The 19,022-nt window shown below is 49.5% G+C and overlaps 6 protein-coding genes across 6 annotated transcripts; 4 read left to right on the forward strand and 2 right to left on the reverse strand.

The window, feature by feature from the left end:
- Positions 1-33: 33 nt before the first annotated feature.
- F5B22DRAFT_286953 (telomere stability and silencing-domain-containing protein) lies at positions 34-1,511 on the reverse strand. The gene has a single exon (XM_047970363.1). The coding sequence runs from the start codon at positions 1,330-1,332 to the stop codon at positions 475-477; it is 858 nt and encodes a 285-aa protein (XP_047829139.1). The 5' UTR covers positions 1,333-1,511; the 3' UTR covers positions 34-474.
- Positions 1,512-1,671: 160 nt separating this feature from the next.
- F5B22DRAFT_287002 (Plectin/S10 domain-containing protein) lies at positions 1,672-2,669 on the forward strand. The gene is made up of 2 exons (XM_047970365.1): positions 1,672-2,073; positions 2,219-2,669. The coding sequence occupies exons 1-2, from the start codon at positions 2,035-2,037 to the stop codon at positions 2,636-2,638; spliced, it is 459 nt and encodes a 152-aa protein (XP_047829140.1). The 5' UTR covers positions 1,672-2,034; the 3' UTR covers positions 2,639-2,669.
- A 1,824-nt stretch (positions 2,670-4,493) lies between these two features.
- Positions 4,494-6,370, forward strand: F5B22DRAFT_286975 (GroES-like protein). Its single transcript, XM_047970364.1, has 9 exons — positions 4,494-4,609; positions 4,718-4,799; positions 4,858-4,957; positions 5,008-5,083; positions 5,140-5,227; positions 5,282-5,457; positions 5,509-5,675; positions 5,736-5,873; positions 5,929-6,370. Exons 1-9 carry the CDS (start codon positions 4,575-4,577, stop codon positions 6,111-6,113), a joined length of 1,047 nt encoding a protein of 348 aa, XP_047829141.1. The 5' UTR covers positions 4,494-4,574; the 3' UTR covers positions 6,114-6,370.
- A 1,467-nt stretch (positions 6,371-7,837) lies between these two features.
- On the forward strand, positions 7,838-10,022 carry F5B22DRAFT_287079 (uncharacterized protein). Its single transcript, XM_047970367.1, has 3 exons — positions 7,838-7,929; positions 7,995-9,444; positions 9,518-10,022. Exons 2-3 carry the CDS (start codon positions 8,416-8,418, stop codon positions 9,860-9,862), a joined length of 1,374 nt encoding a protein of 457 aa, XP_047829142.1. The 5' UTR covers positions 7,838-7,929; positions 7,995-8,415; the 3' UTR covers positions 9,863-10,022.
- Positions 9,836-11,472, reverse strand: F5B22DRAFT_287073 (uncharacterized protein). The gene is made up of 2 exons (XM_047970366.1): positions 11,118-11,472; positions 9,836-11,050 (listed from the first exon to the last, which is right to left on the reverse strand). The coding sequence occupies exons 1-2, from the start codon at positions 11,252-11,254 to the stop codon at positions 10,183-10,185; spliced, it is 1,005 nt and encodes a 334-aa protein (XP_047829143.1). The 5' UTR covers positions 11,255-11,472; the 3' UTR covers positions 9,836-10,182.
- Positions 11,473-14,567: 3,095 nt separating this feature from the next.
- F5B22DRAFT_287128 (uncharacterized protein) lies at positions 14,568-18,856 on the forward strand. Its single transcript, XM_047970368.1, has 3 exons — positions 14,568-15,455; positions 15,510-17,459; positions 17,515-18,856. Exons 1-3 carry the CDS (start codon positions 14,864-14,866, stop codon positions 18,435-18,437), a joined length of 3,465 nt encoding a protein of 1,154 aa, XP_047829144.1. The 5' UTR covers positions 14,568-14,863; the 3' UTR covers positions 18,438-18,856.
- The last annotated feature ends 166 nt before the right edge of the window (positions 18,857-19,022 follow it).

A 19,022-nucleotide genomic window follows, 5' to 3' on the forward strand; every position in this document is an offset into this window, starting at 1 on the left:
TTGACGTCACGGTCGGACACTGAGAGCACGCTTGGGTAGATAATTTCAAGTGAGTATTATTGCTATATGAACCCAAATCAACCCTCGTACTCGGCGCTGTGATATGGAAGTAGTGAGCATCGTTTTGTAGGGTCACAACGGCGGAGCGCCTACTGCCATTTCCTAGTAGCGTATGCCACTTGCAGAGATACTAATCCTGCGCAACGCGGTTTCCCTTATGTTTCCATTGCGCTTTTGACTTTTATAGCCTCGTTGCTTTTTGGTCCGGGGCGTGGGCTTACTACAACCGTCGCCTAAAGGATATACGATCCGGCAATGAAGGTGCATTACGCCTTGCAATTCACCCATAGGGCTACAATGACGACAGAGCCCTGTCTATGTAGAGAGAGTAAAGTTGGCTTTACTGATCTGGCTCCATCCAGTCTTTGGAACGAGCCATAGCCGCATTGATATACAAGTGCTGTGCTCCCGTTCTCACTTAGCATCATCGGTCTCGTCCTCATCCGACGAACTCATGAATTCGTCATCTTCGTCGAAACCCACGAAAGCGCGCGATGGTGGTTTTTTTGTCGGCACCTTCGTTGTAGGCGACGGCGACTTTGATTTGTCCGAATCTTTGACCGTATCATCGTCCCCACTTGTAGAATCGTCCTCAACTCCCTCAGTTGAAGTCGAGCTGTGAGATGTGCCAAGGAGGTTGTCTTTGTAATTTCCCCTTTTTATCGCGGCAAGGACAGCTTCTCGCGTGCGCTCACCGGCCTCCTCTTTATCCTCAACCCATTTGCCACTAAGCCGACCCTTGGTGTTATTCCTGATCTCATGCTCCTTCTCTTCCGCGGCGTTAACGATCTGTTGCCAACGTTCGCGACGTTTCTCCTTCTCCTTCTGCTCCATATCGGGTTTAATGGCGAGGTACTCAGCGAGTGCCTTGGCCTCGTTAATGGTCCTTAGTCGTCGTCCATCAAGATTCCTGCTGGAGCCGTTCTCATCGCCCTGATTCCTTTTTTTCTTTGAAGACATGCGACCACCAGCTGCTCGGAGCTGTGATCCAAAACCACCCTTGCCACCGCACAAGGGCAAGGATAAGCGTAGAGAAACGAAGTCATCGTTGACGTTGCAAAGATCGGAAAGGTATTTAGGTGAGCCAGCGGCAAGTTGCTTGTTCGAGATAGTCGTTAAAACGAGCCTCGAATCAGTCTGCGGCAACCTTTTAAAGACATGATCGCGTAGATCTGAAGTAGTTGATGTTGATGGGAAAGGAAAGGACAGTGTTGGAGGCAGACCCAATCCAGGGAACGTCGACACAAAGACGTTGAGGTTTTTTGTCGTCATCGCGTCGCAGGCTGTATCTAGATACCCGATAGCCCTTTGGATATTGCGATGATCAGGCAGGGTGACGGATCTTGATGATAAAATGAAGTATGTCTCTGAAGAATGGCGATGGCGGGAATGTTGCTAGCGTACAAGAGCCTCTAACTCCGATGCGCCTGGACGATGACAAGACAATCCCTGTTGCGCGGCTGTGTGGGGATCCAGATACCCACTCGGTACTGTTGGGGGTGATTTTGGCAGATGATTAGATAGCCGATAAGATAAGCCTAGGGGGGGTAGTGATCTTGCCGTTGGCCTGGTTATCCACCTACCTGACTTACTTATCTACATCCTTATCAAAATCTGACCACTCTGGATTGAACTCATACTGTTTCAGTACCTCTGTACAGACTCTGTACCTCGATCGGCTCACGGTTCGTTATCTTATCGGTATCCATGTGCTTATCGCTTATCGAGAAATCTCCCATCAGCCACACTGGAGAGAGAATCACAGCCACAGAGAGCCCACCCCCACTTGCTTTGTCAATTCACCTTATCAAGCCACTCGCGTAGGGTTTTTGCACACACCAAAAAATTGACTGGATCTCTCATTCATTGCAATCCCGGATCTTGAAGAGTGCCAGCGCCAGCCAACTTCACAATACACCACGCCCATCATCCCACTCCTCCCAACGTCTTGTCGCCCAACAACAAACCGCCAAGATGTTGATTCCCAAGGCTGACCGCAAGAAGATCCACGAGGTTAGAACAATTCACATCCATGCCTTATTTCATATGGCCGCCCGGCGAACACTGGTCAAATGCCGGCCCCCCGCGAAGTTGCCATGAATTCACGAAATATCTATCTCGGTCGCGCATTAGCTAACATTGTTTGTCCTAATCGTAGTACCTCTTCCGTGAGGGCGTGATGGTCGCAAAGAAGGACTACAACCTTCCCAAGCACCCCGATATCGACACCAAGAACCTCTACGTCGTTAAGGCCGCCCAATCCCTCACCTCGCGCGGTTACGTCAAGACCCAGTTCTCCTGGCAATACTACTACTACACCCTGACCCCCGAGGGTCTCGACTACCTCCGCGAGTGGCTACACCTCCCTGCCGAGATTGTCCCGGCTACACACATCAAGCAGCAGCGATCGCATGCTCCTCCCCGTGGAATGATGGGCGGCGAGGGCGAGCGTGAGCGCAGACCGTTCGGCCGTGGCCGTGGTGGTGACCGTGGTGACCGTGAGGGTGGATACCGACGACGGGATGCTGGAGAGGGCAAGGAGGGTGGTGCTCCTGGTGAATTCAACCCTCAATTGTGAGTTATGCCCCCTATCGATATGCTCGTCTCGACGATCGAATTACAGTATGCTGATACTTGCTGCTAGCCGTGGTGGATTCGGTCGTGGCCGTGGCGCTCCTCCTTCGTAAAATATAAGGAGGCTAAGTATCTTTTCTCTGAACGATTCCTTCGATGCACATGGTAGCCGGCATGGACATGTACTCTAGGGAATGGAGCTCCTGCATAATCACGCGATTTTGCATGCGTGATAGGACATGCGTGGTAGAAAATCAATAGGGCACAACCTCGGATGCACGGGTGGGAGTTATAAGGAGACCAAATCTCGGTACCGTCTTCTACGAATTTAAGGGTCATGTTTTTGCGCCAAACAAACGAATGATTGCAAAAAAAGAGTAATACGCGTTCTACCAAGCTGTGAGGCCCTTGTCGTGTTGTAAATGCGACCACGAAGGAATGACTGAGCTGGCATGAGAAACCATGTCAACCAAAACCGGAGATCTCCAGTAGCTCTGAAAAGCCAATTTAGACTTCAAATTCATGCTGAAATCATCTAAAGGGAAGTAAACTTGTCATTGTTCTGAAAGGGGACTATGGAGTTTCGACTTAGCGAATACACGCGCCCTTAAGTCCTCTGGTGAATAAGCTTTCCAAACTCCGTACAATAGGAAGGGGGCAAAGGGTTTCAAGGAGAGAGGAGTAACTCCGATTGGCAACCTGGGTTCCTGAGACCCTCACATACCTAGGCAACTGAACGGCGCAGCTGTGAATAGCTTACCCTTGGCTGACCGCTTCGTCAAATTGGGCATCTTTCCAGTTGTTTCGAACGCGGAGCCGGAGTCGGCATTTGCTTCGAGTCAATTGATGTAAAATCGAGTTGGTTTTTGTAAGCCTAACCTCCCCCTGGTGCCTTTTCAGACCGAACAGGAATTATAGCACGTTTAGGTAAGAAGACTTGGCCTTTATACCTGTCATCTAGAAGCTGATCGGGGGTTTTATTCCCCTCAATATTTCCCCAGCCCTTCCGGGGCGTAGATGAGGCTTATTTTCTGCTGGGGCCTTATGCTACAATAAAAAAAAAATCGTGGTGTCGTGCGGGCGTTCTAGCCAGAAAGCCGCACGCATGACGTCGCTTAGAAGAAGTACGGGTCAAATCTCGACCGTTACATTACCACAACTCCGGGCACGTCACACTGCATCTATACACTTTCAACTGCGTGATTAAAATTTTGATTGTCTCGTTTATGGATGATCACCTTTAACTTGTATGTAAGCAGTTTGGAAAAACGGCGCAGCCGTAATCGCGGGACAACGAATGCCCCCCAAACAGCGAGGTAAGGCTACAGCCCAAAGACCGCCCATTGGTCAGCATCAAGGCGTCCGGTGTCAGGACAATGCGCCTGGCTGAAGCTGAGTATTGGTCACCTTTTCTGCTGAATTGATATCGCACAACTAGCTTGATCAATGCCTTATGGCTTTCGTGGGTGGGGGCTGCAAGGGTTAGAAAGCAGCCATCCCAGTTTCCCCGTTGCTCACCTTCGAGAAGCCCACACAAGCAGCCTCTTAGCGTGCTCTCGTCATCCACTCTGGCTCTCGAACGCTGCGAAATGCTCGTGCTAGTTCAACATCGCGCGTCTGCACGGTGACTAAACCGGCGGGGCAACAGGTGAATGCCCCTCCCTTCCATCGACTTGGGCGTCCGAGGGCGTCATAGTCGTGGGTGATTCTTGGAAAGGTCACCAGTCCTAGGGCCAGCTTCTTTGTCTTTCTATGGGATGAATGATGCATTCTCTGGGGTCCTGGTCTTGGTGTAACATGCTGAGCATATAAGTATCTCATAGCCCGCCTAGTGTGCCTTTTCTTTGTCTCTCTTGTCTCATTGATTCCCGTGCAGCCCTGTTTTCCTATCCTTAGACAACTTCTTCCTGTTTCACAAGCTAGTATTCCCAAACGACACCATGGCTTCTCTTCCTAAGACGATGAAGGCTCTCAGGTGAGTGCCCGGGTTTCTCCGTTCCCTGCCAATGCCAGCCGCTGCCAGCTATTGGACCCCGCGTGGCTTACGAAAATGGACGCTTATCTGACTGTCTTGCTATTGTAGATATGAGAAGCCGGAAGTGTGGGATATCGTTAATGTCCCTCTTCCTACTCTTCGACCTGGTGATGTTCTCATCAAAGTCAAAGTAAGTCAATTGGAATTGCGACAGCCACCCCACGGTTAATTAACCAACTGGCTCACAGGCCTGCGGAGTCTGCGGCACCGATCTGCATATCCACGAAGGAGAATTCATTGCTGAATTCCCTCTTATCCCCGGACACGAGACAATTGGCGAAGTCGTCGGTAGGTGCATTGAGATCTTCCAAGTGAACTGCATCACTGAACAAGTCTAGGATTCTCGGACGATGTAAAGGGCTTCAAGATTGGTGATCGTGTTGCTGCTGATAACTCAGAACTTTGCGGCCATTGGTGCGTAGTGTGATCCTAGCAATGTGAAGTTACGTCGCTGACTCTTGTTCCAACAGCTTCTACTGCCGGAGAGGTGAAGAGTTGCTTTGCGAAGACTTCAAGGCTCACGGTGTGCTCGGTCTCGATGGTGGATTCGCCGAATACGTTCGTCCTGTCAATGACTCCTCGCTGCTTCTACCTCACTAACCAGCACTGTAGTGCTCATATCCACAAGGTCGTTTGTTTAAGATCGAAAACTTGAGCGACGTCGATGCGACATTAATCGAGCCCGCTTCCTGCGCTATGCATGGTTTGGAGAAGATCGCACCGAAACCTGGTTCACACGCCCTCCTCATCGGTGCTGGCCCTACTGGTCTTATGATGGCTCAGTTTTTGTACGTGGGAATATATTGTTTTTGATGACAACGGCTTACCGTGCTTCACAGGAAACACAGTGGTGTCTCTCGCCTTACCATCGCCGCCCCCGGTGGTCCCAAGATGGACCTTGCCAAGTCATTAGACGCTGCCGATTACTATGTTGCTCTTGATCGGAAGGACGCCACCCCACAGTGGGAACAGATCAAGAAGGACAACCCCTATGGCTTCGATATTGGTATTTAGAGCGTTCTCCTTGAGTGTTAATTTGTAGTTGATGCTAACGACGGGGGAACAGTTGTCGAGGCTTCCGGAAGTGCTAAGGTCCTCGAGGACGCTATCAACTATGTCCGCCGTGGTGGTAAGCTTGTGTGCTATGGTGTATACCCAAGTGCAGCTCGTGTGTCATGGCCTCCATCCAAGATCTTCGGTGATGGTAAGTTGAAAGCACTCCTCGCATATATCCACCGAGTCCCGCTAATCGTTACTAGAAATCACCATCATCGGCTCGTTCTCGGAGACGTTTATGTTCCCAGCCACCGTTGACTACCTCGACAGCGGCAAAGTCAAGACGAAGGGCATCGTTAACAAGACGTTCAAGCTTGAGCAGTGGGGCGAAGCTCTCGAGAGCATCCGAAACAAGTCTGCCATTAAGGCTGCCATTGTCTTCGACTAAAGAGAGAGAAGGGTTGGTGAAACGTTACAGTACGACTATTGAGCAAGGATGAAAAAGAGATCCCAGCGCATACGCGGAGAGGAAGCCTCAAGACTCACATCAACAAGGCGGAGTTGATTGGATATCAAGTGGCATAGAAGGCGGAAGATGTATACCTATTTTTTCCCTGCATTAAGCGAAACAAAACCTATACGACATCAATAGATAATCGAGTAGTATTTCCAAACCTGATGTGGAGTGACGTTGGTTTAAGACGTGCTGTGCCCCTTCCGCGCTTCCCCATTCGGTCTGCGAAACCACGGATGCTGCATGCAGTATGTGCGCAATTGAGCATGACTAGTCAATAAGCGAAAACTCGACCCTGAACCTGGGGTAACCTTGATATTTATGCAAACGAGAGATTCGAGAACGCAATCGTGACGCATTGTAAGGGCTGGGCGGAGCGGGCGGGTATCTCCTTTACTGATTGGGATCTTGACCCACGACCTTGATGGCTATACCTCTAACTCATCACGTCATGAGCGTTATGGCGGGATGGAGTTCTGGTAGATTGGCAGCTTGTCAGAAGCTTACCTCAGGCATGCTTGATGGCTGCATAGTTTAAACACTATATTCAAGTCAAGATAATAATTGCAATAAGACTACCTACTAGTACACAGACGTATTACGCAAAAGAGCGCTAGTATTGTACATTTTGAATTGCGTTTGCCCACTTACTATCCTATTGTTATTCCAGTGCGAACTTATCAATGGTGTAAGGTTTTACTTAAGAGCACATCCACATTCATCGTGTGTTAGACTTTCAGGATTGCCGTCTGTCTATGATAGTTAGAGCCGTAACGCTGGTATCTGTCGACCTAAACACTTGAATCGCAAAGGGAACGCGTTGATGGTTTCAGATTTATTGCTGCATGCCTATTAAATAGGTACTCAAGTCGGAGAGCTTGGGAGTCGTGTCTAAAGAATGCCCATCTCTAGCCCTGCAAATACGCAGAGATATTTATGCTACACAGAATATGGCACGTCTAGCTCGTGCAGGAACTATTCGATGCATATTTACCAATCAATTCGAGACAAATCTGATTGAATCTAGTTTGATCGGCCGCGTTCCGGAGCCTTACCCGGCGAAGCATGCGAGGCCCAGCCAGAACCCAGGTATCTGGTTAAAATCCACCCATCCCGCTGTCCAAATCCTACCCAAGACGAAGTGAGTAAGCCTCTATTTTAAGCAACCGTTACTATTAAGCGAGCACTTGAGCAATGCTGGATCAACTTCTGCATTACTGAGATACTAAAGCTTGGTGTTGCTCCTAGCGCAGAACTAGTTGAAGATGATGAGCTGAATTCATCAATCAATGCCTCTCGTCTCTGTGTAGCGCACGGTCCAGAAACACGAAGTCAGAGACGCGCCATTGCAGGCGTTAGGGCCAATAGTTAGAGTTGGTGGTTTGAGAATGCCACCTAACCTACCTTGTCAGTTGAGCCGGATCAGCGCTTGTACGACATTGCACTCTGCTTACAGGAAGGTGTGCTGACACTGTGTTATAAATACGCATTGTTTGCTTATGAAACAGGATTAGCAGAGAAGGGAGAATGTAGACATTGAGGAGAAAGACGGGAATCTTTTGAATCGTGGCAAGTCAAGACGCGATTGTCCATCTAGAAAACACCGAAACATTGACGGTTTATTTGAACTAGTGATGACGACTCATTGCCTGTTTTACGCTACGTAATTGAACTAGGGAGGAGAAACAGCAAATCCAGCTGTAGCCTGTAGATCGTTCGATCGACTATAATACGAACGAACCACTTCCCTGTAAGCCTTGGCGTCGAATGAAGGGTCTAGCATTGATAGAAAGGGAAGGGCTAATACTACCGTAGGTAGCGAGATACCGTAACCTCCGCTTAAAGATTTCTCCAAATCTTCATCAAGTCGCGTGCATCTGTGCATCTACACTCTTCAGATATTGGGTTCAGTTTGTGCTCGAATTTCTACTATTAACCTCACTGCCTTAGGGCATCTTGACCTAGGTCAAGGCTAAAAAAGAAGAGAAAAGTTTGTACAAAAACTGGGTTCGGTTTGGGTATTAGGATCAGCATCATAGGTTTGCTGGCGACGCAGAATCCTCACCGGGATGGAATGGGTCCATTGAGGATTTGACGACACCCGAAGACAGCAGCACCCTTACCAGAGCCGACTCTCATCTTTACTCTCCCTTTTAGACCCCAACGTAGCCTATTCAAACATATTCACCATTTTCTTTCCTTTACAATTAAATTTATCCGGCAGCACATTCGGAGAATGGGGCTAAAACCAGGCTTGCCGAGGAACCGACGGCAGCTTCTGAACTATATTGGAGCGCTGTTTCTGGTCATTGGTGGATATCATCTGCTGTCCGGATCCCATCATACTTCATCATTAATCAGCAGCAATTCCTTAACGCAACCATATGTTGGTGGTGAAAAAACTCCTCATGAAGACCCCTGTGCATCACTCAAAGGGCTTGAAGATGTCTTCGTCATCGTGAGGACGGGTTCAAATGAAGTCGGCGAGAAGATACCGCCACTTCTAAATACCACGTTGCCGTGCTTCCGGCATTACGGCATCTGGTCCGATATGGAAGAAAAATTTGCTGGACTTCATATCGCGGACGCCCTCGACGAGATCGACCCTGATCTCCTGGAAAAGCATTCTGATTTTGCGTACTACCGCCACCTGCGAGAAAAGGGCAAAGGCGGGCTCTCGGAGGACGAGCTTTCCGCCTGGGCAGACGCCCCCAACACCGCTTTTGGTCGTGACACGCCTGCTTGGAAGTTGGATAAGTGGAAGTTCCTCGAGGTAGCGAGCAAAGCCTATCGCCAGCACTCCACGAGCAAGTGGTATATCTTCCTCGAGGGCGACACGTATATCTTCTGGACTAGTCTTCTACCATGGTTGTCAGGCATCGACGCTTCGCGCGATTTGTATGTCGGTCGCCAGATGAATATCGGATCCGACGTGTTCGCCTATGGCGGTGCAGGCATCATTATTTCCAATACGGCAATGGAAAGGCTCATACAACAGCGCGATTCTGACGTCAAGGGTTACAACGAATTGACGCTGAATCAATGGGCCGGCGACTTCATCATGTCGAAAGTCATGTCCGATGCCGGCATAGACCTCTCAGCCGTCTGGCCGACTCTCGAAGGCGAGATGCCTTCGATGATGGACATGAAGACTATATCCACCAACGGCCGCCATCTCTGGTGTTACAATGCTGCTACATACCATCACATGACTGCCGACGATATCTACACGTACTACGATTTCGAGCGGAAGTGGAATGCAGAGGTAAGCTACAGAATCACGCTCGCCAAAACAATGAAAATGGGATAAGACGGCTAATTTAGAGATTGATCCTCAGAACTCCAAGTTCCCGCGTCATGGGGATATCTTCCGGGAGCTCGTCTATCCTCGCATCAAGTCCCAGATATCCAACTGGGACAATCTCTCGCAAGACGTGGTTGACGAGGACTTCTCGTTCGGGCAGTGTCGAGACTGGTGCGAGAAGCACGACGACTGTATACAGTTCTCCCTCACCGGCAGCACCTGTAAAACGATGAAGTCGGTCAAGCTAGGAAAGGAGCATCCGCTGACACACCAGTCTGACCATGTGCGGATCGACTCAGGTTGGATTCTGAGCCGCGTTCAGTCTTGGATGGAGGAAATGGAGTCGTCTTGTAACGGCCAGGACTGGATTACACCGTAATCTTGGGGCACATGTACTGCCGCTTCTTTTAAGGATATCTATCTAGCATATGCATTGGGGCGTTCGGGGGTACATCGGTATAACTTGTATAATCAAAAATAGAGGGCAATAGAGGAGAACAAGGGAGCACTTAGTCGTAGGCAGAACAGGCGTTGAATCGAAAGTTTGGGACTGGTGGAGTCGTCTATCTCTATCTATCCCTTTGGAACCAGATGGGGTATCTATCTTCCTGTCCTAACTCCCCAAATGCAGATAACCACTACAGCTGGACGTTGGCACCATGATACAACTCGTCCGGTTTATGAACTACGCTCCTTCTCTCACGGCGATACTATGCCATCGTCTACACCCAGCGCACGAAAGAGGCCTTCCGCGTTCTGGAGTGGCACATCAAGCCCCTTTATGGTCTCGTCGCACCACCCCGCACCAGGACAACGTTTACCCACCAGTCTAACTTGAGGGCAATGGCCGGTATTCTTGCCGGCCCTGCCTCTACTCCTCGCTGCCTCTCTCATATCAGCAGCTAACATCGCCATAGCCGCTTTATTCACGGTCCCTCGAAACGTGACCTCGAACTGACCGCGACGAATATCGAGACGGCCCTTGAGTTCCGCGAGGAGCTTGCCTTGGTGGTCTTGGATGTCGAAGGAGCACGTACCGAAGCTAATCTCAAGAGGGCTCGGATTTACTACCTGGAAAGTCACCGAAACAGTGTTCCCGCTGCTAGTGCTTAGGACGCTGGCTGTAGTAGCGCTGTGCGTGACGCCAGCGAGGCTTGCTGTGGTCGGCGACTCTGCTACGCCAGGGGGCGCACTGGGGATAAAGCTTGCCGCGTGGAAACTAATGGCTGGCCCGTTCACGCCTGGAAGAAAGATGTCCTTTTCGTAGACGATATCTCGTGGGCCGATGCCGAAGGCGGCTATGGCGGTCTGTCCGTCACGCAGAGAGAGCATCACGCCATCGCGAATCAGGGGTTGGATGAAAGCTTTGAGCGCTTTCTGGTCAATGATCTCAACTAGTTGGTTTGTCACAACGACGTCGGTGCCATTCCTCTGCGTCGTTACCGCGGGTAGCGTCACGTTGCCGAAGTGGCCTGACGGACCGCACAGCTTTACCGTCATGGCTGTGATGCCGGCGCTGGCAAGTCCCGTCTTGGTTATGCGCGCCTCGAGGGAGACGTGAAAGGAGCTGTGTGGGGGGTTAGTTAGTGAGATGGTGTGAAAGAGGCTTGTTGGCGGAGTGCCTGGTGGCTTACTCTTCCGTGACATTGGTGATGCGGAGCATGGATATGCTCAACTGGCTATACCGTATTATGGTGTCGACGAGGCTGCGGAAGGCGAAATCCATCTCGGAGGCGTGCTGCGTGACTAAGCCGAGAAAGCTGAAATCCATCGTACTAGGTCGTGGGCGGACGCCAGCGTTGCATGGCTGGGTATTTCAATCATGGATTTCCCACTTGATGAGGGTGGGGGAGGAGGAAGATTCGGGGTGCTGCCTGAGTATGTACCTACCAAGCTCGGCTAGCGATGACGAGGCCTGTGGATGTCGAGACGAGGCTACCTAAGGTAATGTCAGAATCGGGGTTGGGTGAGTTGTGAGTTGGGAGTTGAAGACAGGCAGGCAGGTAGTTAGTTGGCAATCGTTTCATGTCACATTAAGTTTGAAACACCAACTCTACTGCACCTAAGGAAATTGTGATACAAAGTCGTAATCGTATCCGAGCCGCAGTCTTCATGATAGTTCAAATACGATTAATGTACATAAAAAGACGTGCAAGAACGGCCGTGACTCAATAGTTGAGAGCAAGTACGTGAGTAAAATAGTGTTTCTTAAACCGGCTTGTAGCTACTTTCATCTTCACGGGGACGCAAACACAGCCGTGTGTGTGCCGGTTGATTCGGCTGCAGAGAGCCTCCGGATTGTGCACGAACAAAACAATCGGATGACACTGAAACACCTTCGGTCACGGTTGCCCAATGTTGCACATGTTTCGTAGGTACGAAGCTGTCCTCCTCCCCGGCACGAATTGGGCCGTGTAGAAATATGTCTTGAGCCAATCTAGACATGACAATTGTTCAATATTCTTGTACGCTTTTTTTCAGCTTGTTTGGAGGTGTGACTGAAGAAACTGGTGAGTGCCAAGACACCATCACATGCTCAATACTTAAGAAGTAGTTACTAGGTATGTAAGTAGCTAAACTACCTAAACTACCTAAACTACCTAAACTACCTAAACGGTTAGGTAATACACCCACGGCATGGCATAGTGATGGTGATCCCAATACCTACTCTGACCTACCTACTTTTAAACTGCTGCCTGCCAACACGGATTGATGCATGGTTCACAACATAAGGAAACAGTGGTTCAATTGGTTAGGTATTGTCCATGCTAGCTAGACTCGTGGCTCATCATCTCTCAGCCATGCACCACAGCATTTCGCAGCTTAGAAGGGATGAGTATATTTGGTAAAGCGTACTCACGAATACGAATACTTGCCGCGAGGAAACCATCTCCGGTTTTTCCCATCCAGAGAAAATGAGATTGAATGTTCCACCCCCGCAATTGATGGGGCTGTTCGGCCACGTTCGACAGTACGGTAGACTAGAGTTAGACCGCCGGCTTGCCCACAAGACTTCATGGCAAACTTTCGTTGACTAATCCGCACCAGATATGTCGCCGGTAGATATGTAGGATACGTGGCGTGGCTGGTAGAGGTGAGCCCACGCAAAGACCACAAATAGATTCATGTTCGAACGGAGATGGCATAAACCTAGGACTAACATTCAAGTGACAAATGACTGGTTATACTACATAAAGTCCATGAGCTCTTGCTTGCCAGTGACTTCTTCACACTAGGGCTGATGGCTGAGAGCTGAGGATAGACGCATAGTTAGTGAAAGATACTAATGGCTGGGGACCGGTTTGAGGGATAGATCGCATGAAAAGGCGGAGTGAAGCTGAGGAGAGCTGAGGTTAGCTCAGTCATTGCTAGGTAGGTCACCTATATCTTTGACAATCGTAGTGCACTCAGCTTCTACTAATGTAGGAGTCCTAGGTATACTACCAAATACTAAGTAAGCGGCCATCTACACGCTGTACGGTACCTAGATACATCAGAGGCTGAGAGACTCCTTGGCATTTCGATGACGAGAATATGCGTAAGGTTATTTCTGGCTGCTCGAGGTGCGTCACCACAGGCTCACGACCTGGGCTATATCCGCAAGTGTAGGGACGTTTCAATTCTTGCCGATCTAGCTTCAGTACCTTCGGTAGGTAGGTAGGTAGGTAGATCTTCAGTAGCAAGTGATTTTTGGGTTGCTAAAAGATCGGACTTCGGTGGTAGAGCTATGTTTGATTTATGCCGAATTTCGCACAAGAGCCGGGCCGCGACACGGCGAGGGCGGGACAGTGTGCGGGAAGATGTCCTTGACTCCTTGATGCTATTTCTTTCTTTCCGCCCTTTCTAAACAGCGTTGTTTGTCTACCTACCCTCGACCCCTGGGATAAGACGGCATGATCAATAGGCTGTCGGGAGAGCGCCCCCATACCTATATCAACTTTACCTCGTTGTCCCCTGCATTGTCCGCTCGAGCATTCTGATGCCGGTGTCAGATCTTTCCATTTACACCCCCCTGGCCTTCGACTGAGAACGGGACCCATTGCAAACCGAATGCCACCTGATCTATGCTGTACAACATAGCTACCTAAGCTACCTAGGTAAGCATGCAGCTGCTGGCAGTCTCCAAAGCGTGAGGGAGATAGACTGCACACCGTGGCATGAAGTAGTATCGAGATACAACTGGCTCTACATATACCTACCCACGATTCCCAATGACCGATCAGCTGGACTGAAGATGCTGGGGCGCATTTGAAGACGTAGTCCAGGTACAAGTTCAAATCTTTGAAGAGGGGGTTCAGGTTCGAGTTCGGTCCCTGGATCCAATGTCAAGTCTTGGGAAAAGGGCAATACCGCGATTGGCCATCGCAGCCGACACTTGCGAATAGCGTGGCCTGGTGTACCTACATGGTACCTACCTAAACCTTACCTAGCGCAACTGCTATGCAGCCCACCCCTCCATTACCCCCAAAAGGTACCTACGTTCTAACAGGGGGGTAGGATACGCTATCCCGGTACCTACCTCGCCTACATATAGGTACCTAGATATGTACTTAAGTACCCACCAGGCAGGCACTTACTTACTGTAGGTAGGTAGGGCTCGGTAGGTACACCAACTGAATCCTTTCCAAACAGCACAGTTGCTGGCGCTGTTGGTTGAGCAGAAACCACCCACATGTACCTACATATGTACTACGAAGTATGGACTGTAAGTACTTTGGTACTTTAAGCAGACAAAAGCAATTCAGTCGCCGAATACTTTTTGGCTTGCAACTTTACTTTCATGATTAGAAAGGCTGCCCATTCTGTTTCATGATATTTGCCATACCTACTTAGCATTCGCTGATGCTGATGCGGCTGTATCCATCTCCCCATCTCCCCCCAGATCCCCCTAACCTACCCTGCTACTAACTTTGTCGTGTCTGTCTGACCCTGTATGTACGTTATCTGCACCTAGCAGCGAAGATCAATTCCCCCCCAACCTCAACTCCACCCGTTTTCGGATCCCACGAGATAGCTCGCTCGCTCGTTCTTTTTATTAGTCTTATAATTCTAAACTCGTCATCCCACAAACATTTCTTCTTCTACGTCATAGCAACTCTTTGTAGCCTCCCGTAATCGTCGTCTTGGGCCGGCTGCGGCTCTGTCCTCGGGGCCTCATCTCCTGTCTTGCCTGGCTCTGCCTGGCTCCGTCCTGTCCCATACTGTCGGCCCCTTACTGTCTTGTGCTTGTTGTCAATTCGAGAAGCCGCGATCGCCAGTAGTGATATAACGTCCTTGCAACTCGCCAGTCAGCGTTGCAGATGTCCAGTCAATCACGACCCGCCTTTTCTGGCTGTTCCGTCTTCCAGTTTCCATCCCCGTGCAAGCCTATGCCACCGCAATGTTCGGCCGTTCAAACAGACCTTCCCTGGGCCAATATGATTTCACCATGCTCGATCCCGTTCTAAATGAGCCACCTACCCGATCGAGAGCGAATTCGAGATATCGTGAAGCCCAGCCCGCCCTCCGCAATCTTCAGCTCCTCCAAGGAGATTCGAGTAGTTCCGAAGACGACATCATTTCGAAACCGAAACCATTGAGCAAACACTCACGGTCAATGAGCCATCCATTCCCCTCTTTATTCTCTAGCAAGAAGAAAAAGAATGCAGCGGCCGACAGCGAGCACGGCTATGTCGATGATGTTGGTGACCGTGATTTTCACTCCAAAGTATATTCGAACTCGTCTCAAACCACCAACACCAGCAGGATAGCCACTGGGCCCGCCGAACTCGCCACAGGGAACTGTATGACATGTGCTGGCCTTGTACGGTGGCCCAAGGATCTTCAAGTCTTCAGATGCACTAAATGCTTGACGATAAACGACCTCAAGGTCTTTGCTCCCACTCCGCGTCCTACTATTCGAGCAGTCTCTCGTCCCGCTTCCAGAGTGCAATCAACTGCAGCCTCTCCGCTGGCGGCACCCATGAACACACGTTTGTAATTCGAGTTAATGCATCATTTGTGCAAAATGCTAACTTCTCCCTCAGCGAGTCTTATTTCTATCGAGCATACCAAAAGCCTAATCAGGACTTGTTTGCATTCTGCTTTGCAGCAATGGGGGTCAACAAATTCTGGTCAACAACCGAATATTGCGGAGGACTATTTCACTCTTCAAGACTTTTCGAATAAGCCTGACAGCTCGCCCTCTTCAGTCAACACACCGCCGACATCTCGTTTTAATGCAACCTTGGATGATTTTTCAAATCTAGACTTGGAGCCAAATCCCTTGAAATCTGGTTCGCATCACCCAAGGTCTTATTCGACGTCGTACCCTGAAGCTACGACTTCTTCGCGTGTTCCAACATTACAACCCGGGGAGAACAGTTCCTACACGAGCCCAAAGAAGTCTATTCTTGATGCTAAAGGGATGTTCAAGAAAGTGGAAGACTATCTCGTTCTGTGTTTTGGGACAAACTCAACATGTGTAAACAATTCGTTTATTCCTCGGCGAGTTAGTGTCAGTGGCAAGCCACTCCCTGACATTGTGAGACGACCGCCTGTGGAGACTAGAAGAGAGGTAACCTGCGAAGATGCGCCAATATCCGAGCTCGACCCAAAACTACTGCTACTTGGCGATTTCGCCGAGAACGGTTCATGGTGGACTGGTGGACAAGAGGAGGTCAATGTTTCAAGAACATCATCTCGGCGTTACGAGGATAAAACCTCAATCGTCACCTCTAGAACACCCCGGATTGACTGGGGTGCAGTGATGGAATGGTATCATATTGTGAACAATTCTGCGGAGACATGGACGCAGGTCTACGAAGAGCTACTCCAAGCTGAGGCAATGCAGAAGCTAGACGAAGCAGAATCGCAGCAATTCGAGCAGCTAGCTCTCCAAGCCCAGGAACATATACAGAGGTCCCTTTTCAAATGTACTGAGATGCTCTTAAAGAGACCTGGGCGCTTGATGGCTGAGCCTCAGGATGTACGTTTCTTGTTGGTCCTACTCGCGAATCCTCTGCTTGCCCCTGGATCTCAGTCGTATGCAGGACACCTTCCGCAATCAAACAAAGGGAAACACCAGGCCAATGCGGCTGATGCAGAAGAGCGACCATCTATTGGACGACATTCAGGAATTCTCAAAAGGGCGTTCGGTCTTTTAGCCAATTCATCTGAAGCTTGCCATCACCATCTGATAACCTGGCTGTCGAGACTTCCTGAACATATACTACTCCAGATGAAAGACCTGGCCAGCACATTCGTGACGCACAGGCTGACTCGACAGAACGAGAAAACGGTAGAGCCACGGGTTGATTTTACGGATGGCTTGATCCCACGGATGCCAAATGCACGCGCTAGCAACACTCCAGCTACACTACATGCGGCTCTAGAAGCTTCCAAATCACCAAGAAAGCAGAAACAGCCTGCTGAACCAAATCGTACGACATACACCGATGATTGGCAGATTAAAGTGGCTGCTAGGTTTATGGCTCTCATCTTTGCGGCAAATCGTTACACCTACGTCCGGCGGCATCACCCAAGTGACGGACGAATGTATGGGCCTCTATTCTTGACAAGCGATTTCTACAATACATTGGTCGATACCATTGATTTCAAGTCTGATTTTGAGCTTTGGGAATCGAAAAGGGGCAAGTTTACGTTTTGCCAGTATCCATTCTTCCTCAGCATCTGGGCGAAGATTCAGATCCTGGAATTCGATGCCAAACGCCAGATGGCGGGGAAAGCAAGGGAAGCATTTTTCGATAGCATCTTGACGCATAAGAACTACACACAGCATCTCCAGTTCAATGTGCGCCGAGAGTGTCTAGTGGACGACAGCCTTCAGCAAGTAAGCGAGGTTGTTGGAAGTGGCAGCGAGGACATCAAGAAAGCTTTGCGTATCGAATTTCGGGGAGAAGAAGGCGTAGATGGCGGTGGGCTTCGAAAGGAATGGTTCCTTCTTCTCGTGCGGGAAGTCTTCAACCCAGATCACGGTACGTGTAATCTCATTTGCTTTACGATAGCACGCTAACCTTGGTCCCTATCCAGGTCTCTTCGTTTACGACGAGGATTCGCAGTTTTGCTATTTCAACCCTCACACATTTGAAACGTCCGATCAATACTTTCTAGTTGGCGTTGTTTTAGGGCTCGCCATTTATAATTCCACAATCCTAGATGTTGCGTTCCCTCCATTTGCTTTTCGTAAACTGCTCGCAGCTGCTCCCGCTCCAGCAGCTGGCGCACCTGGCCACTCAAGGCCAATCATGAATTATACCCTGGACGACCTAGCCGAGTTTCGACCCGCTCTCGCGAGGGGTCTACGCCAGTTGCTCAATTTTGACGGCGACGTACAATCAACGTTTTGCCTAGACTTTGTGGTAGACGTTGAACGATACGGGACACGTGTTCGTGTACCTCTATGTCCAGGCGGGGAGGCAAAGATGGTGACAAACACCAACCGTAAGGAATACGTCGACCTCTATGTCAGATACCTGCTTGATACCTCTGTCGCTCGCCAATTCGAGCCCTTCAAAAGAGGCTTCTTCACGGTGTGTGCCGGCAACGCTTTGACGTTGTTCAAACCCGAAGAGATTGAATTACTGGTGCGAGGTTCGGATGAGCCTCTTGATATAGCATCTCTAAAAGCTGTCGCGGCCTACACCAACTGGCCCAGAGGAAGTAGTCCAAAAACTGAGCCTACTATTCTCTGGTTTTGGGAGGCGTTCGAAAATGCACTGCCCAAAGACCAGCGTAGGCTTTTATCTTTCATCACTGGTAGTGATCGAATTCCTGCCATGGGCGCGACATCCTTGGTTATCAAAATCAATTGCCTGGGCAACGATGAAGGAAGGTTCCCCTCAGCCAGGACCTGTTTTAATATCCTATCACTATACCGCTACCGCTCGCAGGAGAGGCTAGAGAACTGTCTCTGGCGGGCGGTGAATGAGAGTGAAGGATTTGGGCTGAAATAATGATCATGATAATGACGTGTGGGAACACAAACCAATTTAAGCAGGCATCGCATGGCGTTTTGGAAGGCCTTGAAGGATTATTATACCAAAGACAGTCTCATGTTACATAATCAAAACAAATCTCCGAAATGGAGCTTCGGAGGTATCTAGAATATATTAATCTTACCGCGACAAGATGTAACGGGTGCTGGTCTCCATGGTGCCCCCGTCGAGATTCGCGGATTTATGACAGTAAATAACATGTGTCCAAGGGGCAATAATCGTTGCGGGCAATTGCTTCACATAGGAATCGAGGATGAATTACAACATACTATCACTGAACGTCAGCGATATCATGGTCATGGCTATGGGTTGGAACAGCAGGGTGGCAAGCCCTGACTATGCACAAAGACTCTTAGGGGCTGTGGTAATCATTTCCTACCAAGTCCGATATCATCTTTGAGTTGCGTATATACTGATTATTTCACATTTGAAGATGGATGAGACCAAAGTGTAGAACATATTCAATATACTATACCGGTTATCTAGCGCCAGCGCTTGATACCCCGGAGTAAAAGCTATCAATTCGAAATTTAAACCCATTTC

The sequence above is a fragment of the Xylaria bambusicola genome (genome assembly GCF_022495145.1).
Source record: "Xylaria bambusicola strain CBS 139988 unplaced genomic scaffold F5B22scaffold_32, whole genome shotgun sequence".
Lineage (NCBI taxonomy): Eukaryota > Fungi > Ascomycota > Sordariomycetes > Xylariales > Xylariaceae > Xylaria > Xylaria bambusicola.